Below are 15,405 nucleotides of genomic sequence, written 5' to 3'. Positions count from 1 at the left end.
AACCACAGCCTCCCAGACACTGTTCAGAGAGGTGTACTGTTTTCCCTCCTTGTAAATCTCACATTTGATGATGGACCACAGGTTCTCAATGGGGTTCAGATCAGGTGAACAAGGTGGCCATGTCATTAGTTTTTCTTCTTTTATACCCTTTCTTGCCAGCCACGCTGTGGAGTACTTGGACGCGTGTGATGGAGCATTGTCCTGCATGAAAATCATGTTTTTCTTGAAGGATGCAGACTTCTTCCTGTACCACTGCTTGAAGAAGGTGTCTTCCAGAAACTGGCAGTAGGACTGGGAGTTGAGCTTGACTCCATCCTCAACCCGAAAAGGCCCCACAAGCTCATCTTTGATGATACCAGCCCAAACCAGTACTCCACCTCCACCTTGCTGGCGTCTGAGTGGGACTGGAGCTCTCTGCCCTTTACCAATCCAGCCACGGGCCCATCCATCTGGCCCATCAAGACTCACTCTCATTTCATCAGTCCATAAAACCTTAGAAAAACCAGTCTTGAGATATTTCTTGGCCCAGTCTTGACGTTTCAGCTTGTGTGTCTTGTTCAGTGGTGGTCGTCTTTCAGCCTTTCTTACCTTGGCCATGTCTCTGAGTATTGCACACCTTGTGCTTTTGGGCACTCCAGTGATGTTGCAGCTCTGAAATATGGCCAAACTGGTGGCAAGTGGCATCTTGGCAGCTGCACGCTTGACTTTTCTCAGTTCATGGGCAGTTATTTGGCGCCTTGGTTTTTCCACACGCTTCTTGCAACCCTGTTGACTATTTTGAATGAAACGCTTGATTGGTCGATGATCACGCTTCAGAAGCTTTGCAATTTTGAGACTGCTGCATCCCTCTGCAAGATATCTCACTATTTTTGACTTTTCTGAGCCTGTCAAGTCCTTCTTTTGACCCATTTTGCCAAAGGAAAGGACGTGACAACATGCATGAAGAAGATGATGTGGACAAAATACTCATTTGCCTAATAATTCTGCACTCCCGGTACGTCTGTAGACAGCTCTCCTGACCTCCTCTGCATATGATGATGATGATTTAGACTAAATTTGGAGTCATCACTCCATCAAACCTTTTGCCCCTGACTTTCAGTCCAGTACCTGATTAACTTGGCATACTTCAGCTTCTTTTCCTTGTTTGCATCCCCTAACACAATCCCTGCTAATGATACCATGTCCCAGCAGTCTGTCTTTTCCTATCAAGTGTTAAACTTTGAGTTTTTGTTCTTTCTTTTGAGATATATATGTATTCAGTCATTGGTTGACACACCATTTAGTCACTGATAGGCTGATACAATAATATGGCTTCACGATTTCTTGTTAAGATTTGCTTATTTATAGTAAATGTAGGCACTACAGTAGTATAAAAGTACCACTAATATTAGGTAGGACGTAAAAGGTTATTTACATAAGCAAATATATTACATTTTCGGTGTGTCTCCCCCACTCACCTAACGCAAACACACTCACAGAGAGGGAAAGAGAGAGAGATGGAGAGAGACAGAAAGTGAGAGAGATTGTGCACGACGATGGCAGCAGTTACACCTCCACCACTGAGAGATGTGATTAAGGCTGCGTGTTGGATTGTCCTCTACAAAATGCTGTGAAATGTAAGTATGCCTTGTTTCCTATGAAGCTAATAAGGAGAAATAAACTTGACAGACTTTGTAGATGCTGACATATTTCCAAAGCACAGTGTTCAAGTATTTATGGCTTGTGACTAATAATCTTCAAATGTATTAAATATACCAATCTAAATATGTTACTTTTGACACATTGCTTTTTACTTATTCTCGCGTGCCCTTACCTTACCTTGTAGATTTTCTCTGTCATAAATTTCATCAAAAAGCAGAAATGTGGATAAAATGTTCTGTGTGAAAAATGTCAAAGATGGTAAGCACTACTTCAAGAAATTAATTTTTAATGAGTGCAAACTCAAGATCTCACTTCGTCATATTGCTGTCAGGATATGAGTGTACTAGCTTTCATCTACATTATGAATGTATCTAAAATGGAGATAAATAATAGATTAACTTCCCAAGATGTCCACTCATTACTGACAGCTACAAAACCTCAGCTAGAGACTCTGGCTCTCTGGTAGTGGCACAGAATGATGGAAATGGCTTTTCATTACAGCATTACAAAGTCATCTATTCCAGTTTAAGAGGAGAAATGATCTAAACATAATAATCACCGCTAATCTTTAATTAAATATGTCATTTAAACATTGTTTTCCATATTTTACAAAGACAGAGGCAGATGACATATTCAAGTGATTGCAACGATGGATGACATGCTCAAATCTGCAGATACGACTGAAAAAACGTACAATAGAAATGCTGACAAAGCAGAGCTCCACGATCCACTACCTGCTATCTCAAAGTTGCCCGTTACACGTGATTCCACTGCAGACCTTACAGGTATGCTCACATGAAACCGATAATAATGAAAACACACATGCTTAGTAACCCGATTCCTCCTTGTTTCTGTGCCTCCAGAATCTTTGATTGAAGTCAATAGTTTTTCAGAGCAGATCTCCACTGAGGACACCGAATTATCTTCAGTGGACCTCTCTACGAATGTCTTCCCCCATAGAACAGTAGGTACGGTGACCTGTGAGTTCTTTGTTTGTAATTTTATCCTCTGAAAAAATGTTTTCACAAGAATTTCCTCTGTCTCACACAGAAGCTCCCAAAAAATGTAACATGCAAAATATACCGAAGTCAGGAGTGACCAGAGCAGTATCTATCTGCAGTCCACAATCTGTGGAAAAGGAGCAGCCAAAACCTCGCAGCGCCTTGCTGCCGTCCTCTCTGGAGGCCAGCACAGTCCATGAATTGAACCATCCACCCAAACCAAAGGGCAAGAGCCAAGAAAGCCTTAAAACCACTTCTGCTCACACCGACCCAGGCGCAGAGGGTAAGGACAATAAACTTTAGTGAAATCCTATTTCAACTTATTGTTCCCACATATCTGTTTTCTCTCTGCATCTTTCCTCACTAACCCTTCTCTTCTATGCGAGACCTTTGTGCTGCAATCCTCATGGCCTGCCTCTTCTGCCACCCACTGGACTGCATCCTGTCCACGCTGAGGGGGTTTAACGGGTGCGCCTGGTGGCTGTGCTCGTCCTTCTACGACTGCGAGCCTCTCCTGGGGGTGATGCACCACTGCAACCTCTGCGGGTGTCTGGGTGTTTCTCGCTGCTTCCAGAGCGACTGTCCGCTGTGCGACTTGTGCCTCCAGGCTACAGAATGCCTGGACCTCGCTATGGAAATCTCTCAGATGCTTTACCACTGACGCCCGCTGCCAGAAAATAAAGCACATCCACACACGAACCGATGGCAATCATTTATTTGTTAAAAATCTCAAAGCCAAATTGCAGGGACAAGACATGTTGCTTTGTAGTTAACAGTCGGTGTGAGTATGAGTCACTGTGTATATGCCTGGTTAAGACAGGGTTAATATTGTGGAGAAGAGTAAAAGCTGAATAAGTACACAAGTTCTACTCCGTGATTTACGGGAACACGATGAGAAACGCTGAGTGATGGAGTGGAGCTGCTTTAAGCTGAAAGGTACCTCCAACGCTCTGAACGATCAGTGGAGAGCTTAAAAAATTATTGTAACCACCAATCAATGCCACTCAAAGCTATGATCTAAATATATTTTTGGCTGTTTTAACTAAAAACAGCACCATCAGTGTTAGAAAAAACAAAAAAATACTCAAACACACATTCATTAACTGTACACAAGGTTCGGTAAGCATGTGATGAAAATAAACCCTTTCTAACGTTTGTGACTATTTAATGGAATAATAATTACCTTGAGGTTTCATTCAACAAAACATCATACATTGTTATAACAGAAGTGAGACTAGTGGTTGGTTTAAAAAAAGGAGGTCTGAGCCAACTGAATTCAGACTACAATGAGCAGGAATCCATTATTAGATTATATCACTTTTCATCATCCAAAAAAACAAACAAACAAAAAACACCCCACATATTTATTAGAACATGCTAACTGGTTAAAAAAATTACTCAGTGATTACCAAAGTTAATGGAGACAAACTGACAACACACATTAGTCTGCAGAAACTACTTATCAAATGATCAGGTATAAAAAAAATTGTAATGAACTACAGTACTTTTGTAAAAGGAGAAAATTGTTCTGCATTCCCACTGACTTTAAAGAAAAAAAATAAAAATAAAAAAAAAATAAAAAATTATATATATATATATATATATATATATATATATATATATATATATATATATATATATATATATATATATATATATATAAAAATGCTGATTTGCAATTTGTAGCTACTCTGGAAGAAATCCTGCTTTGGCTAACTAGCTGCAGCAGCATGTGAAGTTTTTTCACGGCCTTTAAGGTTTTATTACAAATACATGCGACCTGGGCCTTAGTTGTCCGCTGTATGTAGTAGTAATAAAAACAGACACAAGCTTTCTTAAAATGCATAGACTGCCATAAAATAAGGTGCAAAGAACTTGCTCAAAATAAAAGACTCTTATTTACAATGTGCTGTAACTACTACACAATGTGCCAATTCACTTTTTTACAGAGATCCCTTCTGTAGTTGCTGGTGATACAACCCAACACGCATGAGTATGCAACTGCTTTTAACAAACCCTGATTCCAGTCAGTCTGAAGAAAAACAAAAAACAAAAACACACACACATGAAATATATGCTATATATTGGCATTTCTTGACAAGTTAGTTGTGCCAAACATGTCCTGTCACGAAAAAGAAACCTCACAGCTTTCTTCCCTACAAATATGCATATAATAAATTCAAGCAAACCATATATCCCTCTTAAAATCTCTGAAGAAATCTTAACAACTATTTAAGAATGTATCATTTCTTAATGCTAGGTCCATGCCCCTATTGTACAATATTGCATTTTATACTAAGATTGCATTCAGAAACTCAGACATAATCATCTGATGTCTGACTGGCTCCAAACAGGAACAATTATAATGAATTTGTGTAGCAAAAAACAAACAAACAAACAAAGAAAAAATTGCTGTCTTCTGGTGTTAGTTTTGTTCATAATTATAGTTAAATTTGACTTTTTAAAGTTCAGTTGTGCAGTTCTATAAATAGGCTATAGTTGTTTAAGGATAAACTGCACTTCCTGACATTCTTGTCCCTACGGAGTCTCTGACCACACGCAAATCATCACAAGTCCTCATCCATCTCAAGGCTGCTCCTGCGACTGCTGGTTTTAGAGGCACCCGGTGACAAAGGAGAAAACAGTGGCTCGCCAATCCTCTCTGGAGACAGAGTGCACCCGTCATCCATAAGTATGTCTCCCAAACCCATATCGGAGTAGAGGGCGGAGGCCGGGGGGTCATCGAGCTCAGCGAAGCTCAGGCTGCCCAGGTCCAGCGGACTACTTATGGTGAGTCCGGCGGGAGAGTCTGAGGAGGGTGGGGACAGGAAGGAGGCAGGCAAAGGCTGTCCAATGGCTGCCGGACCGAGGAGGTTCTGGTTGGAGGCTCCTCCTGTGTTGGGAGCCAGAGACTGGCTACTCTGTGGAACTGTGGACTGCTGCTGGAGCAGAGAGGGGTCGGAGCTCAGAGCAGAGACGCTGTTGGAGTTTGAGAGGCCGTGAAGCCGTGCCTGCATTTCCAGTTCCTGAAAACAAGAACAGCATGTTTTCTAATCAGATGGCCAGAAATCACTCATGTCATTATTGCATAATCTATTGCACTCCTATATTGCATAGCTCCTTTTATGTTTTTGCATTGAAAAATTCATTCCACGTGTTAAACTTTACACCCAAAAAACTGTCTAAACAAGATGAAACACAGATGGAACAAAGCAAGTCTGAATTTTTGGTTGATCCAAATTTGCAATAAGGAAGAAAAATAAATAGTTGAGAACTAGATGAGAACTAAATAAAGCAAACATAACATTTTGTGGATTTCACCTACAGTATTTTGTGCAAACTTTATGTCTGAGTAAACCAACAGGATGAGTGCAGACACTTCACAGACTTACTGTATGTATTACAGTAGTGACGACAGTTACACTGACATTTCTTCAGCAAGACAAAGACCTTCTTTGTTTAGAAAAAATATGAGTGAAAAGACAACAACAGAGCAGGGCCAAGGACGTGGAAGTCACTACATTTATGAAGACAAGCAGTTCACGCCCTGCTTACATTTCTGTCTACACCTAAACAGCAAAGGTGGACAAATGGCTTTTGATTTTCTTTGACTTTCAAGGAATATGCACCATTGTTCCCCAGACACATCCATTCAGATCCATTCCTATTTAGACGCATTCTTAGTCTGGATGGCACTACCTTGGCCTCCTGTAACACTCTGAAGAATCAATTATTTTTGACCAAGAATGTTTTCTTTAACAAGAAAATTAAGAAAGCCTTCTTTTCTTTGCCGAGTAAATCGGAGGCATCCTTTTTCGGAGTGATGTTGAAATACTTGTTCATACATAAGCTTCTAAGATGCACTATTCTATTACTTATTATAAGGCTGTTCTAAAAGCTCCCTGAAAAGCCTTCAGAAGATGGAACTCAAGAGAGCATATATGTCCATACTAGATATTTGTTTTTAATGGCTGTAAAATCCACAGTTAGCAAGCCCTCGAAGATCAAGCCATATCATGACCTCACTGCAAACCCACCACATCAACCCAACAAAGCCATGACCGCAATCTGGTCATGGCAGATGTCTGCCCATTGTCAAGTCTGGTTCTGTTAGAGATCTCTTCCTGTTAAAATGGAGCTTTCTCATACAGCCTCATCCGATTGTCAGGATTCTCTCACTAATGTCTTCATCTTACAACAAAACACACTTTGAGATAACCATTCCTGTAAAACAGCGCTACATAAATAAAACTGAACACCGACCTGGATGCGTAACATTAAGGAGTGGTTGGCTTGCTCCAGCTTCTTCTGCCTCATCTCAACATCCTTGGCTCTCTGCTGCTCCTTCTGCAATTTCCTGATGTAGTCTACAGAAGCCTTGAGAATGGTACCTTTATTCCAGCGCATCTCTCTGTCATTGTTGCGATGTCAGTAAAGACAGGAAAGACAACAGAAGCAGAGGACAAGATCATGATTTATACACCGCATGTGTGGCCCCAAGGCATTAAAATTCAAACAGTGTAACTTCATGTGAGCAGTGGAAAATGAATATCCCACTTACGGGTCTGATGACTTCGGTATCAAAGCGCCCAACTCCTTTATGCGGTCATTGATATTGAATCGACGCCTCCTCTCAACTGCAACCAACAAAGAGAGGAAGCAAAGGCACACGAGGTTATCTCTAACAATCAGCTGGTATTAAGCAGAAGTGTACGAATAAGTAAATAGGATGTTGTGATTCTGAATCTGCATTGCGGTCTATATTTTTATTGTAATCATATTCAAACAAGAAGTTAAAAAAAATGACCTCAAACAAAGGTTTGACTTACTGAGGTTATGATTGTCTTTCTTCTGCCTTTCTTTCATTATTGCTTTGGCATCTGCATCTGACAGACAAAATGTTAGCGTTCATGTTACGAAAAGCTAAACTGTTTATTAAAAAACAAATAAATAAATGAAACAGGACACGTGTTTATAAAAAGAAGTTACTATACCAGTAATTTCCCTTTTAATTTTTGGAAGATCAGCAGGGCAGGAGTTGCTGACAGTAAGAGTAGGCGCTGCCATTCCCGGGCTATGGTACACATCCAAGAGGTTTCCTGGGAGCTGCACAACAAACAACATGTTCCAATATAGATCTTAAATAGTACCTGACTACTCTGAAGCAAATGCTGCTGCTTTCATTTAGAGCAATCGGTTCTGTGAGTTCAAAATAGACTCAAAGCAGGTTTCTGTGGATCAGACAAATGCTATCAAAAAGAAATGGCTGCTACATAATAACAGCAAAGAAAAACCCCACCATTTATATTCTATTGCATATCAAAGATGAAGACTACCCAGTGCCAATTCAAAAATCAGAAAAAGCCTTTTTACCTCAGTCAGCTTCTTTTTCTGGCCCTCCAAAATCATCACCATAATCCTCATTTTTTGCTTTGCGGTGAAATTTTGGAAACCTGTTTCTTCCCTGCAGATTACTTCTTGACCTGGCCGTGTACTTTTTATGACTTTGTCTCACTTCTCTATGTCTTGTATCCACTGATAGCTTTACCCTGCCCATGAAACACTTCTGTGACAAATGGTAACTGAGTGCTACAAGTGTATATTTGCTCTTACAACTTTCAGAATTCCACACATGAAAGAGACCGCCCATTCACAGAGCGTACTCACTTGGAGCTGTCTGCGTTATTCTGTTACTGCACTATTAAAGAAGAAGCTCTAAACTGGAGAGGAACCTTCAAAAAGGAAGTTCAGGAGAGAACAATAAATGCATAGTTCTTCATACCGTGCTAGGCAGCTGAAGACCTGAGTCTATCAACGTAATGATGTCGTCATTAAAACTGGATTCAAGGCTAATAATGTCATCGATCACATCGTCAATCTAGAAAAACAGACAATGAGACAAACGTGGCAGAAGGTAAATGGTGTGATAGTAATGAATATGTATTTACACTGTATAAAAACAATCCAGGTGGCAACACTAGACATCTGAGCCCAATGTGAGAGCTTTAAAGAGGCGTCATTTGGAAGACAGTGATGCGTGCGTGAGACGTGCTGGCACGGTTATTCTGCCGGTGCAGTATTTAACATCTTATTGTGACGAAAGGCCAACGAGAGTATGACAACAAAGAGCATGCACCCTCACAGTGGGACCTTCAGGCACATTGTTACAGAGCAAACACAAGCTAATTGAGCAAGAAGAAAGCAGCAGATATTCAACTTCCCCACAAAAATGCGCTGGAAGTTTCCAAAAAGGAAACTACTGAAAAGGTTATGTAATCTGCTGTATCATCAAATGAAACTCGCACACAGGAAATTTAACTACTGGTATCAATGTTGGAATTCCCCTTACTTCTTCCTTGTTGGAGCCGATGTTGAGCAGCGCCATAGGACTATTAGGGGCGCTGCTGGCAGTAGGGGCCACTTCTGGGGCAGAACTGGACTGGGGGGCGGGGGACAGAGACAAGGTCTGAGGAATCGCCTTGTTTCCCAGAGTGGTGGAGAGGTACTGCTTCACCTGCTGCCTCTGTGCCTGCTGGATGTGGTACTTGGTGGGGTTCTCCAAGTGGGTCTGCACCTGATCATTCAAACAGCTGTTAGGGGCTGGTGGACTGACATACACACACACACACACACACACACACACACACACACACACACACACACACACACAGTGCTAAAAATTTAAAACAAAACAGGTCGCTCTTACTTTCAGCACCTCCACGGGCACCTGTGCTGGAGGGGGCCGGGCGGCATTAGGTGGCAGAGTGACAGAGATAGCTGGAGTCGAGTTGGTGGCCCGAAGCTGAGAGGCAGATGCCTGTTGTTGCTGAGCAAGAGCCTCGCGTCTCTCCTGCTCCTGGGCTTGTTCCCGCATCAGCTGCTGCCGCAGCAACACACGTGACGACATGGCTGAGACGGATCCAGGGATCTAGGGATGGACCTGTAGGACAGCATGCGATGTTATTACACCACTCAATCCACAAATCAGAATCCTACACTTTAATATTCTGATGAGAATTCCAGATGTCACTGCCAGGTCTAAAATACATTTACATAGAAAATGCTTAGTTTGGTTTGAAATAATCTGAGTAATTAAGTTCCAAAGCCATCAGAAGTTTGTGATATGACCTGTAGAATTCAATACATAATTGTACAACTTAACAAAACTGTTTTCATTAAAAATGTTAACAAATTACTTTAAAATGCCAAACAAATCAACACCATTAGTAAGACTGCAACACCCCCGAAAGCTGTTGGTTTTCAATCAGTCATTTAAATACGTTAAAATACGTTAAGATCTTGAATTAGTAGTGGGACTGTTACTTAGTTACAATGGTACTTATACAAATCTAGTTTCTCTAATCTGCTGCCTTTAAAGCTTCTTCAAGCCCCGACTTCTTTATTGTCATTTTCACTTCCCCTTTTTTTAATATATACCCTCTGTTATGTCCGGTACAGTTGTATCTGTTACTCAGAGACACAGGAGACTCAAATAGATCTTGTTTCAACCATGCTCAGCAGTCCCAATGAGCATTACAAGGTTACTATTGCAACAGAATTATTTACGAATGTGAAGAATTGTGTAACTGTATCTCAGCCCATTTTTGCACAAAGATTTGTACATTTGTTAAGGGCTCTCCAAGTGCCTGCTTAAAAGTGTACAGAAAACTGTTGAAGTGCATTTAAAGTATGTGTGTGCATATAAGTGCATATATAAATATTAATGGCTGAAAAGACAAAGTTTGGCCCAAGAACTGGAGACAACTTAAAAAGGCCAACTGGTCTGCTGCTTACATTTCTTTGTTGCACTTCAGCCACAGCAGATCTGCAAATATGTGTATCTGTTTACATCTCCAGCACCTTGTATTAGACCAAGTTGGCACTTATATATATATTTACATAGATTAATACACCTTTTTTTTGCACATCTGAATACTTCAGAATTATTATTTTTTAAACAAATGTAATTAAACATACATGGATTGATATTCTATTACACCACACTCACACAGATATTTTGCAGAAAATTCTGAAACCTTAGTAATTCCATACAAGAGAAGTGATTTCTCAGAAAAGGAAAAACATCAGCTGGGCGTTATGCCAAAAAGTGACCATCTGCCAAAAAATTTCCGATGTTTCTATGCATTTTTTATGTGTCATTTCTTTGTAAGGAGCTTTGAAAGAAAAGTGACTGGACTTCTTTAAATTTCTTGATGTTTCACCTCTCATCCGACAAGCTTCTTCAGTTCCAAGAGCAACTGGTGGAAAGTCCCAGATTTTTAAACCCTATTGGGAGTGTCCCAAGAGTGTTGTTAACCCACAATTGATCATGATGTCTATGCTTATATTAGTGAAATTACTGTAAACATGAGTGTTGGAGTGGGTGTATATATAAAAAAAGAAATTACCTCTTTTGCAAGTTACTTTATGAATTTGGCCACTTAAAATATGTTTGCAGAAACAGAGACTTATTCTGATGAAAATTAGCAGAAATATTAAGTAAGTAAAGTTCTATTTACAGTGGGGCAAAAAAGTATTTAGTCAGCCACCGATTGTGCAAGTTCCCCCACTTAAAATGATGACAGAGGTCAGTAATTTGCACCAGAGGTACACTTCAACTGTGAGAGACAGAATGTGAAAAAAAAATCCATGAATCCACATGGTAGGATTTGTAAAGAATTTATTCGTAAATCAGGGTGGAAAATAAGTATTTGGTCAATAACAAAAATACAACTCAATACTTTGTAACATAACCTTTGTTGGCAATAACAGAGGTCAAACGTTTACTATAGGTCTTTACCAGGTTTGCACACACAGTAGCTGGTATTTTGGCCCATTCCTCCATGCAGATCTTCTCGAGAGCAGTGATGTTTTGGGGCTGTCGCCGAGCAACACGGACTTTCAACTCCCGCCACAGATTTTCTATGGGGTTGAGGTCTGGAGACTGGCTAGGCCACTCCAGGACTTTCAAATGCTTCTTACGGAGAAACTCCTTTGTTGCCCGGGCGGTGTGTTTTGGATCATTGTCATGTTGGAAGACCCAGCCTCGTTTCATCTTCAAAGTTCTCACTGATGGAAGGAGGTTTTGGCTCAAAATCTCACGATACATGGCCCCATTCATTCTGTCCTTAACACGGATCAGTCGTCCTGTCCCCTTGGCAGAAAAACAGCCCCATAGCATGATGTTTCCACCCCCATGCTTCACAGTAGGTATGGTGTTCTTGGGATGCAACTCAGTATTCTTCTTCCTCCAAACACGACGAGTTGAGTTTATACCAAAAAGTTCTACTTTGGTTTCATCTGACCACATGACATTCTCCCAATCCTCTGCTGTATCATCCATGTGCTCTCTGGCAAACTTCAGACGGGCCTGGACATGCACTGGCTTCAGCAGCGGAACACGTCTGGCACTGCGGGATTTGATTCCCTGCCGTTGTAGTGTGTTACTGATGGTGACCTTTGTTACTTTGGTCCCAGCTCTCTGCAGGTCATTCACCAGGTCCCCCCGTGTGGTTCTGGGATCTTTGCTCACCGTTCTCATGATCATTTTGACCCCACGGGATGAGATCTTGCGTGGAGCCCCAGATCGAGGGAGATTATCAGTGGTCTTGTATGTCTTCCATTTTCTGATGATTGCTCCCACAGTTGGTTTTTTCACACCAAGCTGCTTGCCTATTGTAGATTCACTCTTCCCAGTCTGGTGCAGGTCTACAATACTTTTCCTGGTGTCCTTCGAAAGCTCTTTGGTCTTGGCCATGGCGGAGTTTGGAGTCTGACTGTTTGAGGCTGTGGACAGGTGTCTTTTATACAGATGATGAGTTCAAACAGGTGCCATTCATACAGGTAACGAGTGGGGGACAGAAAAGCTTCTTACAGAAGACGTTACAGGTCTGTGAGAGCCTGAGATTTTCCTTGTTTGAGGTGACCAAATACTTATTTTCCACCCTAATTTACGAATAAATTCTTTACAAATCCTACCATGTGGATTCATGGATTTTTTTTTCACATTCTGTCTCTCACAGTTGAAGTGTACCTCTGGTGCAAATTACTGACCTCTGTCATCATTTTAAGTGGGGGAACTTGCACAATCGGTGGCTGACTAAATACTTTTTTGCCCCACTGTATATAGCACCTTTCTAGATAAAAGATCACAAAGTGCTTCAAACAGGGATGACAAAGTATAAAACAAAAACAGACAAAAATTAACAAAATGTCATTCTAAAAAAAAAATTAAATTAAAAAATGTTATGTTATATTGTTGCTTTTTTGATACCCTCTGGCCCAGATCACTCTTTAAAAATATATTTTTAATGGCAGTGAGAGTGTTTAGCTAGATAGATAAATTATATATAAAAATCACTTTGTCAAAAACGGATTGGATTGCAGCTTCTACCTGGTGATGGGGATATTGTTTGTGGCTCAAAGTTAAGAATATATCTCATATATATTAACATAAATATATATAACATATGTTTCATAGATTATAGGCCAACATGTCATTTACAGCAGTTTAAATACGGGCATTTTTTGGCAAATACAGGTGTTGTGCCAAAAAGTGATTGTCTGCCAAAAACTGATTTCCGGTATTTGCCAAAAATTTATTGCTTGTATTTAAACTGCTATAAGTAACTTGTTGGGCTATAATATATGAAACAGATGTCAAATGCATCCCTCATGGATGACATACAGTCATCTTGAGCCACAAACAACATTCGTGTAACAAGGTAGAAGCCACAATCAGTTTTTGGCAGTGACTTTTATATAATCTTTATTTTTGCAGTTAAAAACAATCTCATTAACATTAAAAATGTCTTTTGTAAGAGTAAGTTGGCCAAGAGGACAGCAGAAATGGCAGCAAATATTACAATAGTTCTGTAAAAATATTTTAAGTAGGGATAAAGGACCGGATTGGTTATAATGTAAGTACAATAACACAGAGTTGTGAAGATACTTGAAAAACTGATAATTTTTTAATTCTATATATAACCCCTTTGTAAACCCTGTTCACCGAAGTCTATTTACGAACATACGTAAAGATATTACACATAAAAAAAATACACGGAAACATTGGAAATCAGTTTTTGGCAGACAATCACTTTTAGGCAGACGAACACCAAAGGGAGTTGGTGTCACTTTAAGCCATTGAACTGTAACAGTTCGACAGTTTTTATCTTGTCTGCGTGTCATTACTCACTGACAAGATAAAAACACCACAGATGGGGAAAAAAATACCCGTGATCATCCTTTGTCTATTTTCTGCGAGCGTAGTGATTAGTTTAAGATTGTATTGTTGCTTGAAGTGTGTCGATAATTTGGTCGAGGCAGACTGAGTACAGACCCCGCCTACTCGCCGCACGGCAGGCGTACGCGTACTTTTGTACTGTTTAATTTGTACTGCTGCTCATTCCTGTGCAATATCCCATCTGCCCGCCCCCCACATTAAGATTTTCTTTATTTAATCACTAGTGTGTACATACATATATATATATATATATATATATATATATATATATATATATATATATATTTAGTCAGTTAACTGAAAATCTTTTTCTTTTACTACATCTTTTTAATATTTTGCTCTTACTATTTTTCTATTTATTTTTTATTATTTTATTTTATTTTTTTCTACTGTACCATTCTGCTGAGTGACTGTCTTCTGCTCGTCAAATACATTTCATTGCGATGTTGACCCTGTGCTAACTTGCATATGACAAATACAACTGAAAACTGAAACTGAAATAGTGGTCGCCTACCTTCTTAACAGAGATTCCCCCCTGACAACATAAAAGATCCAATTCAGTTTTAACAACATCATTTAAATGGGTTAACTCTGGAACCATTTAGACAGACAGTTGGGAGGTTGCTGTTTACTTTACACATTTTTCGTAATTTCTATTTTTGGCGAGCTAGGTTCTATCGTCATGAATTGGCGGTGTTCGTTTGACAGCTCAGTGCTGCTAACGGGCCCAGATCAACGTTATGTGAGGACAAGCAATTCAAGCTAGAATTTCCATCGTATACTATTTACTTTGAAGCTATCCAGTGATAGTCCACTTGTTAGAAGGTTGCTATTTTAGCTGAAGGCAGTGCTATTTCAGTACTCGTACGACCCCTCGACGGCCAAGTAAAAATAGGAAGTTGAATCTGAGCTAGCTAGCCCTCATTGCGACAAGCTAACGCTACACAGCTACATACCTCTTTCAGATTAAAGATACGTACTATCTGATTAGTGTAAGAGGAGTTACAGCCACACATCCACTGAGTCCTTCGCTTTCTTTGCCATTTCTTCAGATCCGTGAAAACTAACTTGATAGTCACTAGCCTCCGCTCTACCGTTGTTTACCTCAGGCCGACGGCCTTACGTCATCTTACGCAACTTACCCGGAACTTGTTAATTTTAAAGTTGTATTTTCAAAACGATATCTTGAATAAAGTGTCCTCTTATAGTATTGAAGTGCTGCTATAATTCATAAATGTGACACATTTTAATCTATGTTAGTCTGCCAATAGTGCCGCAGAGGTTAGCTATTCAAAAAAGTAAAGAAGTAATTCTTAGTATAAGTATTACATCAATAATATTACAACTATTCAAATCGCAATATTTATAATACCCGGTGTCTGAACAGGAATATAATCTACCAGGGACGACGTAAAAAAAAAAAAAAAAAAAAAAAAACCAAACAAAGAAAAAACAAAAAAAAACAAAAACTTAGTTTCAAAGAAAGTATTAAGGGCCTCAGAAACAATTTTTCTCAGGTTC

At 39.9% G+C, this 15,405-nt stretch overlaps 2 protein-coding genes across 5 annotated transcripts; one reads left to right on the top strand and one right to left on the bottom strand.

The window, feature by feature from the left end:
- The first annotated feature begins 794 nt into the window (after nucleotides 1–794).
- On the top strand, nucleotides 795–3,341 carry LOC145428753 (uncharacterized). Of its 2 annotated transcripts, XM_080301437.1 has the most exons (5): nucleotides 795–1,616; nucleotides 2,256–2,426; nucleotides 2,505–2,609; nucleotides 2,692–2,925; nucleotides 3,029–3,341. In XM_080301437.1, the coding sequence occupies exons 2-5, from the start codon at nucleotides 2,291–2,293 to the stop codon at nucleotides 3,301–3,303; spliced, it is 750 nt and encodes a 249-aa protein (XP_080157563.1). In that variant the 5' UTR covers nucleotides 795–1,616; nucleotides 2,256–2,290; the 3' UTR covers nucleotides 3,304–3,341. The 2 variants fall into 2 exon arrangements, with proteins under 2 accessions (XP_080157563.1, XP_080157564.1); XM_080301438.1 differs by lacking the exon at nucleotides 795–1,616 and having other exon boundaries at nucleotides 2,231–2,426.
- Nucleotides 3,342–4,708: 1,367 nt separating this feature from the next.
- On the bottom strand, nucleotides 4,709–15,017 carry tfe3b (transcription factor binding to IGHM enhancer 3b). 3 transcript variants are annotated; one of them, XM_026168823.2, is made up of 9 exons: nucleotides 14,865–15,017; nucleotides 9,349–9,582; nucleotides 8,992–9,216; nucleotides 8,425–8,520; nucleotides 7,637–7,748; nucleotides 7,472–7,528; nucleotides 7,204–7,279; nucleotides 6,906–7,053; nucleotides 4,709–5,668 (listed from the first exon to the last, which is right to left on the bottom strand). In XM_026168823.2, exons 2-9 carry the CDS (start codon nucleotides 9,547–9,549, stop codon nucleotides 5,210–5,212), a joined length of 1,374 nt encoding a protein of 457 aa, XP_026024608.1. In that variant the 5' UTR covers nucleotides 9,550–9,582; nucleotides 14,865–15,017; the 3' UTR covers nucleotides 4,709–5,209. The 3 variants fall into 3 exon arrangements, with proteins under 3 accessions (XP_026024608.1, XP_080157562.1, XP_080157561.1); XM_080301436.1 differs by having other exon boundaries at nucleotides 7,472–7,522; XM_080301435.1 differs by having other exon boundaries at nucleotides 14,841–14,976.
- Nucleotides 15,018–15,405: the final 388 nt, after the last annotated feature.

This window comes from Astatotilapia calliptera, chromosome 5 (genome assembly GCF_964374335.1).
Source record: "Astatotilapia calliptera chromosome 5, fAstCal68.1, whole genome shotgun sequence".
Lineage (NCBI taxonomy): Eukaryota > Metazoa > Chordata > Actinopteri > Cichliformes > Cichlidae > Astatotilapia > Astatotilapia calliptera.
The sequence above is the reverse complement of the archived record's forward strand: the minus strand, read 5'-3'. Positions and strand labels throughout refer to the sequence as shown.

Bases quoted from the DNA above. Each gene is read 5' to 3' on its own strand.
- tfe3b (XM_026168823.2), bottom strand. From the start codon at position 9,549: ATGTCGTCACGTGTGTTGCTGCGGCAGCAGCTGATGCGGGAACAAGCC. The intron at 9,217-9,348 runs GTAAGAGCGACC...TTGAATGATCAG, and splicing joins TGCCCGTGGAGGTGCTGAAA to GTGCAGACCCACTTGGAGAA. The intron at 7,054-7,203 runs GTAAGTGGGATA...CAACAATGACAG, and splicing joins ATACCGAAGTCATCAGACCC to AGAGATGCGCTGGAATAAAG.
- LOC145428753 (XM_080301437.1), top strand. From the start codon at position 2,291: ATGGATGACATGCTCAAATCTGCAGATACGACTGAAAAAACGTACAAT. The intron at 2,427-2,504 runs GTATGCTCACAT...CTGTGCCTCCAG, and splicing joins TTCCACTGCAGACCTTACAG to AATCTTTGATTGAAGTCAAT. The intron at 2,610-2,691 runs GTACGGTGACCT...TGTCTCACACAG, and splicing joins CTTCCCCCATAGAACAGTAG to AAGCTCCCAAAAAATGTAAC.